The sequence below is a fragment of the Panthera onca genome, chromosome C2 (genome assembly GCF_046562875.1).
Source record: "Panthera onca isolate mPanOnc1 chromosome C2, mPanOnc1 haplotype 2, whole genome shotgun sequence".
In the NCBI taxonomy this organism is placed as follows: Eukaryota; Metazoa; Chordata; class Mammalia; order Carnivora; family Felidae; genus Panthera; species Panthera onca.
In genome coordinates, this window is record NC_138347.1 from 8,348,096 (window position 1) to 8,362,127 (window position 14,032).

Genomic DNA, 14,032 nt, shown 5'->3' on the forward strand with positions numbered 1-14,032 from the left:
CACTTTGAGTACAGCTATGTAATATCATGTAAGCACAAGGGTAAAACATTAAAAAGTGACATGCATGGAAAAAAGTAGCTATTTCTGGGATGTAGGACTCTGGGTGAGAGGCTATCCGTCAGACTCCACACTTTTCAGCAATGTTGTTATGCCTCACATGCAGTTAAACACAAAGCAAACAATCTCGCCACATCTGTCCGTCACCAAGTGTCCCAGGCTCACCTCTGCAGCCACTGCTCTTTGAAGACTCTCTTCATAATTCTCTTTCCCTTTCTTTATGCACTCTTCTATTTTCATTTTCTCATTTGTAAATGTATCACTGCAAATGTTAATGAGAAAAAACTTCTTGAAAAAAAAAAAAAACAGTGAGATAACTAAAGGCTTAAGCCAGGTTAGCTTTGAAATCATGACACAGAAAGACTCACATAACTTCTTAGTGTCTGACACACAGATTCACTCATATGTGCTTTTTGCACTTCACAAATGATCAAAGGAACATATAAGATTTAAAAGTTGAGTGTTTGGTGGAAATGCTGAGAAGCTGGTTCATCACTTTTACCAGGGCAGGTGGACTACAACGTATCTGGCTACAGAACATCCCTCATGCTTCCAGTCAGGAAATTCTATTTTGACACACATTATATGACAAAGAAATCATCCAAAGGAAAAAAGTGATCTCTACAAAGTAATCACGGCAATATGTGTATAAGGGCTTAAAAAAAAAAAGGCCATGAATCATGATGCGAATGGAAATGTCTATGCGAAACAATATTCAACGAAAAATGCAGAACACAACTGCTTCACTAATGAATATATTGACTACCCGTAGGTAAAAACATTATATCCATTAACAAAGCTTAAAACTTTTTATAGGTTCATAATAAAAATCTGTCATCTTTAATAAACTTAAAATTGTAGAACCACCACCATAATAAAGTTGAGATTGTTATCTTAAGTAACACAAAAGAAAAGTTTTAAAAACACATTTTTAGGGGCGCCTGGGTGGCTCAGTTGGTTAAGCATCTGACCCTTGATTTTGGCTCAGGTCATGATCTTGTTGTCCATGAGACTGAACCCCACGTCGGGCTCAGTGCAGAGTGAGGAGCCTATTGGGACTTTCTTTCTCTTTCTCTCTCTCCCCCTCTCCCTATCCCCCATCCCAACTCAGGAGCACGTGTGTTCTCTGTTAAAATAAATAAATAAACTTGAAAAATAAAATCTTAAAAAAAAATCCACATTTTTAGTTTCAGGAGACTTCAAAGGAAAAGAACAGTTAATCAACAATAATAAATTCAGGATTAAAAAAAATTTTTTTTAATTGTTTATTTTTTGAGAGACACAGAGCATGAGTGGGGGAGGGGCAGAGAGCAGGAGACACAGAATCTGAAGCAGGCTCCAGGCTCTGAGCCATCAGCACAGAGCCCGACTCAAGGCTCGAACCCATGAACTGCTGAAGTAGGACACCTAACTGACTGAGCCACCCAGGCACCCCGAATAAAATTCAGGATTTTTATACTGACAATGTAAAATAAAAGTAGTAGGAACATCATAAAATAAAAATACTCAAAGAATAATTTTATTTAAACCTTAATTTAAAGAATAAAATAGAAACAGAAATAAAAGAGACACATAATTATTTAAAAGAAACAGACAAGCCACAATAGATTTAGAAGCCTAGTGTGCTGGTGCCTCTGGGTATTAAAAGTATAAGATAATAGTAAAAGCAAACATAAACTTAATTTGCCTGATTTCGAGGGACTGATCCAGAAGTAATTCATGTTCCTTATCCTTTCCATCATTTTTCTGGGTATATCTATGGAAGAAAATCACCAAATTTTAATTAATTTTCAAGGATATTTAAAAACACAATCCCACATAGTAAATTCTACTTACTTTGATGCAAACATTTCTTGATTTTGTAAACTTCTACATTTTGATTTAATTTCTATTATCTTCTAAATAGGCAAAGAATCTGGGTCATTTTCCTTTTACACCTAAAGGACAGAAATCTTGTCTTCACCCTAGGTCATATGCTTGCAGTGTAGACAACACCTTATCTCCGTTCACTTCAAGGAGCACTTCCAGGTGATTCCACATGACCCAGAGGAGCATCGGTGTTGTCTATCATCATCAGTATAACCAGTGGCTCTCATTCAAAATGAAAACAGCCTTCTCATCTTTAAAATAGGACTTACAGGGGTGCCTGGGTGGCTCATTTGATTAAACATCCGACTTGCCGCTCGGGTCAAGATCTTGTAGTTCATGAGTTTGAGCCCTGTGTCAGGCTCTGCGCTGACAGCTCAGAACCTGGAGTCTGCTGTGGATTGTGTGTCTCCCTCTCTCTGCCCCTCCCCCACTTGCGCGAGCTCTCTCTCTCTCAAAAAGAAATACAGCCTAGTTAACACACACACATATCCAGTCTAACACCCTGCAAAACGAAGTGTATATATCTTTCTAAAACTTTTTAATTTTTTAAAAATGTTTACTTCTGAGACAGAGACACTGCACGAGTACGAGAGGGGCAGGGAGACAGGGAGATACAGAATCTGAAGGAGGCTCCAGGCTCTGAGCTCAGCACAGAGACTGATGCAGGGCTCAAACTCATGAACTGTGAGATCATCACCTGAACTGAAGCTGGACACCCAACTGACTGAGCCAGGCACCCCGAATTTTTTTTTAAAGCTTATTTTTGAGAGAGAGAGAGAGAGAATGAATGAACGAGTGGGGGAGGGGCAGAGAGAGGGAGACAAAGAATCCAAAGCAGGCTTCAGGCTCTGAGCTGTCAGCACAGAGCCCAACACAGGGCTCAAACTCATGAACTGGGAGAACGTGACTTGAGGCAAAGTCAGAGGCTTAACCTACTGAACCACCCACGTGCCCCAACCAACTTGAATTAAAATAATAACTAAAAAGTATCCCAGCAAGATCAAATTTCAAGGGTGGGTGCTTGGGGAGGGGATCTGCATATGAAAAGACCTGAACTGGCATGCCAGAATGTAAACCTAAGGTATTTTGATTACAAAACCATTTTCTTTTTAAATTTTAAAACTTCCTGCAAAACAGGAAGTACAGTTGGCCCTTGAACAACACAAGTCTGAACTGTGTAGTGCATATATACAGATTTTTTTTTTTTTGATACAGTATAATACTAAAAATGTACTTTCTCTTATTTCTTTTTACTTAAAGTTTATTTATTTTCCAGAGACAGAGAGTGCAAGTGGGGGAGGGGCAGAGAGCAAGAGAATCCCAAGCAGGTTCTGAGCTGTCAGCTCAGAGCCCGATGTGGGGCCCAAACTCAAAAACTGTGAGATCATGACCTGAGCCAAAATCAAGAGTCTGATGCTTAACCAACTGAACCACCTAGGTGCCCCTTCCTTATGACTTTCTTAGTAAATTTGTTTTCTCTAGTTTACCAAGAATTATGGCATATAATACATATACAAAATATGTGTTAATTGTGTTATCAGTGAGGCTTCCAGTTAACAGTAGGCTATTAGTAGCTAAGTTTTGGAGGAGTCAAAAGTTACTTGTTGGGGGTCAGCACCCCTAAACCCCCACATTGTTCTAGGGTCAACTGCTTAATTATACAATTATTCTCCTGCTCAGAGTTTTGCTTCAAAACTTAAGACTACATAAAACTTTTAATATAAAAAGAGGCTTTACTTTAAAATCCAGACATAAAATTTAGATTTATATCATTTACAAAGTGCAAAAAGCCAAGCACATAAAGAAGCCTGTAGCTTATCTTTAAACTGGGACAGAAAAAAGGAAAACATGTATTAATAAAGTAGAAAAAATTAATAAAAACTTTATTCCTCAACAGAAATGGATTTTTATGCTAGCACACACAAAAAATTTTCTTATCATTATTAGCCTCATTTATTTTGTCTAGTTTAACAGTAAATCTGAATTGAGCATACAAAAATCTATGTTAAATACAAATATTCCTGAATTTTTGAATAACTTAACTACTGACATGCTCAAATATTGAGAGGGATATGTGCCAAGACCCCCACTGGATGCCTGAAACCATGGACTGTAACAAACCCAGGTTTTTTCCTATATACACATACCTACGATAAAGTTCAAGTTCTAAATCAGGCACAGTAAGAGATTAACAGCAATAACTAATAATAAATAAGAACAACTATACTGTAATGAATGTTATGTATGAGTGTGGTCTCTCTCTCAATGTATCTTATCTTACTACACTGTCCCCAGCCTTCCTTGATGATGTGAAATGACAAGATGCCTGTGTGATATGATGAGGTGAGGCAGGTGACGCAGGCGGGTGACACAGCACTAGGCGACTACTGACCCTCCGACAATATGTCAGAAGGGGAATCATCTGAGCTTGACTGCCGCTGATCACAGGTAACTGAAACCGTGAAAAATGAACCTATGGATGGGGTGGGGGGTACTGTACAGAGCTTTGCAGACGTTATCATTTCCACACATGTGTTCTGATGGAACTACTCTGAGCCTACTCAAAATGACAAGACATAGGCGGTGTTTTATAGTTCATCATTCTTGGAAGGATTACCTAAAAACCGTCCGAATTTAATGCCAGCAAGACTCACGATGAAGTCGTCGATCCTATGGCATGGCAAATGGATGTCCTGAAAGGTGAGAATGGTAGCATGGCCCCCGTGAACCATGCCTCCCCTTCTTCATGCCCTTAAATCTCCAGTAGGCCTGCCGCTTGCTTTTCACAACAGAATGTGGTGGAAGTAATGCTCTGATGGTTCTGAGCCTGAACCTTCAAGAGGCATGGCAGCTTCTGCTCCCGTACCCTTGGGAGCCCTTTGCCACCACATATGAAGCCTGGCTACTGTGTTGGAGACCACCTGGATAGACCATACCGATAAAAGTCACATGAAGAGGCTACATGGAAAGGGAGCAGCCGTGAAACTACACGGAGAGAAAAAGCCAGGACATCCCAGCATCCATCCCAGCTGAGCCCAGCCCCAGCCAATTCCCTGCCACGTGAAGACCAGCAGAACAGCCCAGCGGAACTCAGACCAGGTTCCAAGATCATCATCACATAAAATGGCTGTTAATGTAAGCCACCAAGTTTGAGTGTTTTGTTACACAGTGGTAGGTAACAATTAAGCTGAGGAATCATGTGATATGTCACCAACTAGGGAAGAGAGGGGTTAGGAATGGATCACAGAGAATCTTAAACTTGGCCCATCTGACAACTGTATTACCTGTATGCATTACCAAATCCTTCATACCACAAGACCAAATTTTAGTAATTTAAAGGCTCAGGATGAAAGCAATTATAAATAATCATCACAGAATCTTAGTGCAGGAAAGAACCTTAGATCTAGACTAAGCCCCTCACTTTATAGACAAGGAAAAAAATGGGGCAAAGGTAATGTTCACAGTAAGGGGTGGTGTCCCGACTAGAAGGAAGTCAGCTCTTTGCTCATTCATAGTCCCACTTGATTGGCAAACATGGTAGTTTTACGAAAAATTTCAGGTAAGTCCCCACAGAACGTTCTCTAAAATGAGATGAAAACAGTATTTAAATTTGTACTTTACCTGACAGTCTGAAACTGAATATCAAAAATGTTAAAATAACAACAAAAAAGCCCCAATAATAAAAAATCACTGCCTTTCAATTGTTAACTTACGTTTCGTTGGCATTTAGAACCTTTTTCATTTTCTTCTTCAGTGCTTTTAGATTTTCTTGGATTTCTTTTTTCTCTTGTTGCCATTTTTTAATTTCCTTTTCCAAATCTTCAAGGAACCAATCTAATTCTGTCTTTGATATCTGAAAACATTTTTAGAAAGCACTTAAATAAACAGGAAGATTTACTTAAAAAAAAAAAAAAAAAAAAAGCCCCAAAGACCAGAATTGTGGTGGTGCATTAGTTCAATCAATAACTCCAGTTTAGCAGAGCACACTTAGGACCTGGGCTGAGCCTGGGATACAGAATCATATGACACACAGCCTTGGGCCTCACTTGTCCTCACCGAATCAGGCTGGGGGGAGGCTGTCAAACAAAAAGGCACAGAGGCATGATAGACTATCTGGTATTTGGGAAGGGCTTCTTAAAAACAGTGATTTCTGATTTCTGTCTTTAAAGATGAGATGCCATGTGGAGAATAGATCCCAAACAGTAGGAATAGTGAGGCAGAAGGATAAAAGAGTAAGACACGTACAAATGAAAGCAAGAGGCACTACGTGGCTGGAGTACGAGGTGGACATATGGAAGGCAGGGCAGGGAGAATGGTACCCGAGATGACTTGGGTTCAAATTATAAAGGGGCTTGTGAGTAATGCTAAGGAGGGTGGACTTTAGCCGGTAGATAACACGGAGCCAGTGAAGACTCTTAAGCAAGGTAGTGAGATGAGTAGATTCTGGTTTTAGAAAAATAAGCGAAAGACGCAGAGATGGATTAAGAATGGGTAAGAGGGAAAAAAAAAAACCAAAAAAGAATAGGTAAGAGGCCATATGAAAGTGGTAGACCAAATCAGTGGCCTTCATATTTTCTTGACTGTGACCCCAAACAACAGTTACGTTTTAATAACAATCCATACCGTATGTATATATATATATGCACACACATGCACACTGAAAGAGAACTGCCCTTTCGGAGATGCTTTCTGATATTTTTAATCTATTCAGTTATTGAAAACAATTCCAGTCACCACCATTAAACTGATTTCATAGCCCATTATTATAACCCTTAATGTTAAAAACTACGTTAGACGAAGGTAGAACTTCTTAAAAATTTCACTGTAATAGTCCAAGTGAGAGACAATAAGGATTATGGTAGGGATGATAAAAAGAAATAAATGAAATTTTAAAAGAAGAGGAGAGATAAGACCATATGTCTAAGTGGGATATAAGACCTAAAGCAGAAGTTGTGACCTAAAGAAGAGTTACGGGCACCTGGGTGGCGCAGTTGGTTAAGTGGCCAACTTTGGCTCAGGCCACAATCTCAGAGTTTGTGAGTTCGAGCCCCATGTTGGGCTCTGTGCTGACAGCTCAGAGCCTGGAGCCTGATTGAGATTCTGTGTCTTCCTCTCTCTCTGCCCCTCCCTCACTCATGCTGTCTCTCTCTCAAAAATAAACATTTAAAAAAATTGAAAAAAAAATAAGTTGACAGAGTTAAAGATAGGTTTCTACCTTTGATGAACAGTTAAAAATCCCATTAACAAAAAAGAGCACAGAAGATGTACTAGGCTAGGAAGCATGAAAACAGACACATTAACCTAGATATGGATGTTTAAATAAATCTGTGAATAAATATGTGAGAACCCATAATTTTGACCCTGTAGTCATTTTTAAAAATCTTTTTACTTTTGAGTGAGAGAGAAAGAGGGAGTGTGAGTGAGCAGGGGAGAGGGATAGAGTGGGGGAGAGAGAGAATCTTAAGCAGGCTCCACGCTCAGTGTGGAGTCTGACAGGGGGCTCGATCTCAGGACCCTGAGCTGGAAACTTAACCGACTGAGCCACCCAGGCACCCCAGGCCCTGCAGTCAGTTTGATGGGACAGAGCAGAAATTTCTAAGCGTTTGACAAAGACTAGAAATCAAAGGAATAAAAATACTGAATTCAAACAGCTTTTCAACATAACCATTTAGAAAGAAACAACATTCTTCTGAGTCTTATTTGTCTATACAACAGACACTTCTATTCTAACAGGCTGTTCTAGCACAAGAACAGCACACAATCAAGTCAGGTATGCTTTGTTCCCCAAAACAGCCTTTCCCAATATGGGCAAGTCCCACCCTATTCCAAATCCGCTGACCAGTTGGTTGGTTGTAACCTGGAATGCATTTCCCCATGAAAAGCCATGTTAGAAATGTCAGTTAAATGTCCACCAGTTCGTTCCAGGATGCACCTGGTTACACTGTGAACTGGATGCAAGGAGGTCTACAGGGTTCAGAGGGCAAGTCCTCAGACCATGAGAGTCTATTTATAGAAGACACGGTCTTATCCTGGGTGCTGGGAGCAGAGACGTGGTGCAGGGAAGGCAAAGGGGAAAGTGCAGAATCTCCCCTGAAAGCTGCTCGAAAGAGTCCTGTCTGTAGTAGCCTCCGCCTTCCTTCTGACATTTGTTCCATCCTCCAAGGACCCTTCTGCAACACCCTCAAGTTTCACTGGACCCCTGATTTAAGTGCCCCTGACAGAGGGTATGTCAGCCTCCTAAGCACATACTTCAAACACCCTTTCCTTTCCTTCAGGTCTCTCAGCACTCAGAGCCCCTCACCGCACTCGGGGATTCTGAAGAACCCCTTCAGCTCGCCTAGAAGTGTTCACACTTCACTCTCTAGCCTAAATGACTCTCACCTAGAGGCGGTCTACAAACATGCTTTATCTGGCAAGTTCAATGGTTTCTCCTTGCTTTTTAATGTTTGTTTGTTTTTTTAATGTTTATTTATTTTTGAGAGAGAGAGAGAGAGAGCATGAGCAGGGGAGGGACAGAGAAAGGGAGACAGAGAATCTAAAGCAGGCTCCAGTCTCCTAACCATCAGCACAGAGCCTGACACGGGGCTCAAACTCACAAACTGTGAGATCGTGACTTGAGACGAAGTCGGATGCTTAACCGACTGAGCCACCCAGGTGCTCCCAGGCTTTACTTTTACAAATGCTTCACATCTATTATCAAACTTCATCTTTCCTAACAGCCTGTGGGTAGCCGAGTGGGCAAGGCTGACTTTTTTATGGATAAGAAAATGGGAGGCGGAAGGGGTGCCTGGGTGGCTCAGTCGGTTAAGCGTCCAATGGTTTGTGGGACTGAGCCCTGAGTCGGGCTCTGTGCTGGCAACATGGAACCTGCATGGGATTCTGTCTCCTTCTCTGCCCCTCCCCCGCATGCTCTCTCAAAATAAATAATAAAAAAGACAAAATAAAAAGAATGCTAAGTAGGTAAAGAAAACAAAATAAAAAGATAAAAACGGTAATACAGAACCAGAAGTGAGAGTAATATAAAAGTAAATGGCATGAGGCGTTAGCCATTCTTTAGAAAGAGCATTAAAACTTTTCTGGTAGACAAAATCCGAGGAAACAGAGTGAGCTATACCCACAAAATAAAAACAAGTTTGCTGCACAAAGAAGCCCAGGTAGTGAAAGCAGAGCGAAACAACTTCTTAGGGCCTCATAAAGAGGATGCTGCAGAAAAGTCCCGAAAGACCAGCAGAGCCTGCTTATACTGAAGGGAGCATCCAATACATTTTGTCAGATGAAACAATGGATAATATCCTCAACCACATATTAGCAAATATTCAAGCAACAATCTTCACGGAAGTGCAGGCCTGATGTTCTCTGATGTAGGCGGACACAGAATATGCAGCCACAATTCACTAAACCCAGTTAACCCAGTTCTTTGGTGCTCAAATGCACATTGTTTGATAACATCAGCAGAACTATTCTGTACATTGAGATTCAAAGATGACAACAGTTTAAGGGTGCCTGGGTGGCTCAGTTGGTTGGGCGGCCGACTACAGCTCAGATCATGATCTCACAGTCTGTGAGTTCGAGCCCTGCATCGGGCTCTGTGCTGACAGCACAGAGCCTGGAGCCTGCTTCTGATTCTGTGTCTCCCTCTCTCTGCCCCTTCCCTGCTTGCTCTCTGTCTCTCTCTCTCTCAAAAATAAACATTAAAAAAAAAATTAAAAGATGACAACAGTTTGGTGGGGGAAGTATGCATAAATGATAATTACTACACCACACACAAAAATTAACTCAAAATGGTCATAGACCTAAATGGAGGAGCTAAAATTATACAACTCTTAGAAGAAAATACAGAAGTAAATCTTGATGACCCTAGATTACGAGGTTTCTAAAATAGGACATCAAAAATAAACAACAAAAGAAAAAAGTGGACGATACTGAAATAAAAAACTGTGCTGCAAATCATGCCATCAGGAAGCTGAAATGACAACCCGCAAAATGGAGATCGGACAAATATATTTTCAAGTATGGAAGATGGGAGAAAATATTTAGAAGTCATATATTTAACTAGCAATTTGCACCCAGATTAAACATATATGAAATGCTTAAGACAAATAATCCAATTAATAAACAGACAAAAAATTGGACAGACATTTCTCCAAAGAAGATATATAAATAGACAATAAGCACATGAAAAGATGCTCCACACCACTGGCCTTTAGGGAAATGCAGATCAAAAGCACAATGAGAAATGACTTCATACCCATTAGGATGGCTACAATCAAAAAGATGGTTGATACTAAGCATTAATGAGAATGTGGAGAAGCTGGAATGCTCTACTCGTGGGGATGTTAGCTTCTACAACTATTTTCGAACAGTCTGGCAGTTTCTCAAGCAGTTAAATATGGAGTCAGTGTATGACCCAGCAGTTCTGCTCCTAAGCATATTCCCTCAAGAAATGAAAACATATGGTGGTGCCTGGGTGTCTCAGTTGGTTAAGTGTCTGGCTCTTGGTTTCGGCTCAGGTCATGATCTCACGGTTCGTGAGTTTGAGCCCCGCGTTAGGCTCCGTGCTGACAGTGCAGACCCTGCTTGGAATGCTCTCTCTCCCTCTCAAAATAAATAAATAAACTTAAAAAAAAAAAAAAAAAAGAAATGAAAACATATGCCCACAGATATTCATGGCAGATATTCACAGCAGCATTATTCATACAGTCGAAAAGTAGAAAAAAACCCCCATCAACTGATGAGTGGATAAATAAAATGTGGCACTGCCATTCAATAGAATATTACTCAGCAGTAAAATGGAATGAAGTACTGACATGTGTTACATGGGTGGATGTACATGGATGTACCTTGAAAACATTATGCTAAGTAAAAGCAAGCAGTCACAAAAGACCACACAGAGTGTGACTCCACTTATATAAAATGCCCAGAATAGGCAGATCCATACAGTATATGAGTGGTTGCCTAGGACGGTGGGAGGGAGGAGAATGGAGAGTTACTGACAGTGGGTATGAGATTTCTTCTGAAGGTGATGAAAACGTTCTGAACTTAGACTGTGGTGATGGCTGTGCAACTGTGTACGTGTACCACAAACACAGAACTGTATACTTTAAATGGGTGAGTTTTATGGTAAATGAATTATATCTCAACAAAAATGTTAACAAAAATAGTCACTGGATAATATAGTGAGGTATTTATTATTACCATTGCATTAATAAGGACCTTGAACCAAAGCTGAGGTTACCATCAGCAACTGCTCCCTTAAGAAAGTGATGCCTGATGGGGCGCCTGGGTGGCGCAGTCGGTTAAGCGTCCGACTTCAGCCAGGTCACGATCTCGCGGTCTGTGAGTTCGAGCCCCGCGTCAGGCTCTGGGCTGATGGCTCGGAGCCTGGAGCCTGTTTCCGATTCTGTGTCTCCCTCTCTCTCTGCCCCTCCCCTGTTCATGCTCTGTCTCTCTCTGTCCCAAAAATAAATAAAAAACGTTGAAAAAAAAAAAATTAAAAAAAAAAAAAAAAAAAAAAAGAAAGTGATGCCTGAGCTAGGTGGACCCAAAAAATGAGAAGTGAGCCAGGCTTGGAGAGAAAGAAGGCCACTTGAGGCAGAAGAAACAGTGCTAGGAAAAGAGCCAAAAGTGAAAAAAATCACAGGACAAATGCTATCCAGTAAGTATAGAGGATAATGCAGAGAACTAACTAGTAAAGGAGAAGGTGGATGATGGAGGGTCGGCACCAATCATGGAAGGGTTTTTAAACTCTTGGTTAACTACTGAATGTTAGTGAATTTTGGTGCTGACCTACTATGGCAGAGGGATAGCATTCACAGTCCCATCCTTATCTACACCCTTTGTCATGGGGCCATCCAGGTTCCTTCCATAAAGAGCAGTCTCTTTTCTCTACCCCTGAATCTGGGCTGGCTATGTGACTTGCTTTATCTAATGGGATGTTAGCAGACCTGACGTCAGCAGAGGCCTGAAAATTTCTTGTGTGACCATCCCTGCTTGTCCTTGCACTTACTGGAAGAAGAAAGACACATAGAGCAGAGCTGGTTGTCCCAATCATCCCAGCTGAGGCCATTCTAGATCATTCCATAGCCAGGTGACCCCACGTATATGAGCAAGTAAGCCAAGAACAACAGAACTTCAGCTGATCCAAAGGTGAAACAGTCCAGCCCAGCCTAACTGGGATAAACCAATCCACAGACTCACACACTTACCATTTACTATTATAGGTCACTAAGGTTTTGTGGGTGGTGGTTAGTCAGCATTATTATGGCAGCAATTAACTGACACATCCATACTGCTTGTGAAGTGCTGAGAAATATTTTTCAAACGGTTATGGAACGGACATTCTCTTAGGGGAGGACAAAAGCAAGGGATCTAGAGCTTGACACTTACTAACTGTTCTGCCACTTAGTACTGGTATGACTTTCAGCAAGTTGCATTAGCTGCTCCTGCCTCCATATCCTAACAGTAAAATGGAGAAAATGCTAGTGTACTATGTAACATTAGTATATTATGATTGTTTGAGATTAAATAATCCATGTAAAAAATTTACAACTGAGTCTGGCACATAATGAGCTACATAAAGGTTAGATCATAAACGCTGAACTCAGGGTGCCTACATGGTTCAGTTAGTTAAGCGTCTGACTCTTGATCTCGGCTCAGGTCATGATCTCACGATTCGTGGGATCAAATCCCACGTCAGACTTCATGCTGACAGAGCAGAGCCTGCTTGGGATTCTTTCCCTCTCTCTCTGCCCCTCCCCTGCTTACTTCCCCCCAAAGTAAATAAACTTAAAAAAAAAAAAAAAAAAAAAAAAGGCCGAGGGGCACCTGGGTGGCTCAGTCGGTTAAGTGTGTCCGACTGTCGATTTTAGCTCAGGTCACGATCCCATGGTTTGTGGGATCAAGCCCCATTCAGGCAGCATGCTGACAGTGAGGAGCCTGCTTGTGCTCTCGCTCTCTCTCTCAAAATAAATAAATAAACTTAAAAAAAAAAAGGCTGAAGTTGGCAAAGGTCATGACTGAACGAACAGGAGAACCCCACCTCTACACAGATGTGGGCTGAGGAATTTTTGGCAGGCAGGGCCCAAGATTCTGTTTTGATGTAAAAATAGGACAAAGTTTTAAAATTCTACTCCATTAACGTATTCTAGGTCAAAATTATTTTGATTATGTTTTAAGAGCCAAAGTCAACTTAAATACCCATCTTAGCTATATGAAAATCTCATTAAAGTACCTTAAGAACAGGGGAGACGAGCAATGATTGCTTAATGGGTACAACAGGGTTTCTTTTTGGCGTTATGACAATGGTTCTGGAATTAGATAGTGTTAATGGTCATATAACATTGTGAGTATACTGAAAACCACTGAATTACATACTTTGTAATGAATAAAATGATGAATTTTATCTTAATAAATTAAAAAGAACATAAACCCGTGAGCAATACTGCAGTCAGTTATGATCTGCCAACTGCAAGTTAGAGGTAAAACCAACAGGAGATTCTGGCTTTAGAACAGGTATTTTCCTCCGACATAACAGATAACCAGCCTAAATAACTATTAAGGCCATCCTAGCTCATGATAATAAAACCCCATCAGCTATATACAATAGCTAGCTCAGATTTTTATTGATGCTTTTTATATGCCAAGCACTCTTTAACTGCTTTGTAAACAATTTTTCTCAGTAGGGGCATGAGCGGCATTTTGGGTGGGACAACTCTTCCTTCTAACTATACTTAGTATCTCTGGACAACCCACCCTCGTCCAACCACCCCTGTGAGTCCTCAAAAACCTACGAAGTACAGATTGTATTACTAACGAGGAAGCTGAGGGTCAAAGAGGTTAAGTAAACTAAGGTAACAGAGGTATCAGATGGTAGTGCTGGAGTTCAACCTATGCAGCCTTCCTGATGCCTGAGCTCGGAAACGTGATTTGCTATCGCTTGTCTAGAGTGCAAAGGGTGGTTGTACCTAGTATGTGGTATCAACCAACTTTCAAGTAGAAGTATTAGCTGATGACCTCAGTGATCTAAAGAGTCCAAGACCATGGGAAAGATCAATAAAAGCCACACATTTCTTTTTATGTTTATAAAAGATTTCTCCACAAGCTAATT

General features: G+C 40.7%; 1 protein-coding gene across 10 annotated transcripts in view; it reads right to left on the reverse strand.

The window, feature by feature from the left end:
• TTC3 (tetratricopeptide repeat domain 3) overlaps positions 1-14,032 on the reverse strand; it is a 128,687-nt gene that overhangs the window by 16,495 nt on the left and 98,160 nt on the right. For 9 of the 10 annotated variants that reach the window (XM_060640850.3, XM_060640852.3, XM_060640851.3 and 6 more), the window contains 3 exons: positions 5,640-5,779; positions 1,745-1,813; positions 223-319 (listed from right to left, as the gene is read on the reverse strand). In XM_060640850.3, coding sequence (XP_060496833.3) covers positions 223-319; positions 1,745-1,813; positions 5,640-5,779 — 306 coding nt within the window. The remainder of the gene's footprint in view (positions 1-222; positions 320-1,744; positions 1,814-5,639; positions 5,780-14,032) is intronic. The other variant, XM_060640853.3, reaches the window with a different exon arrangement.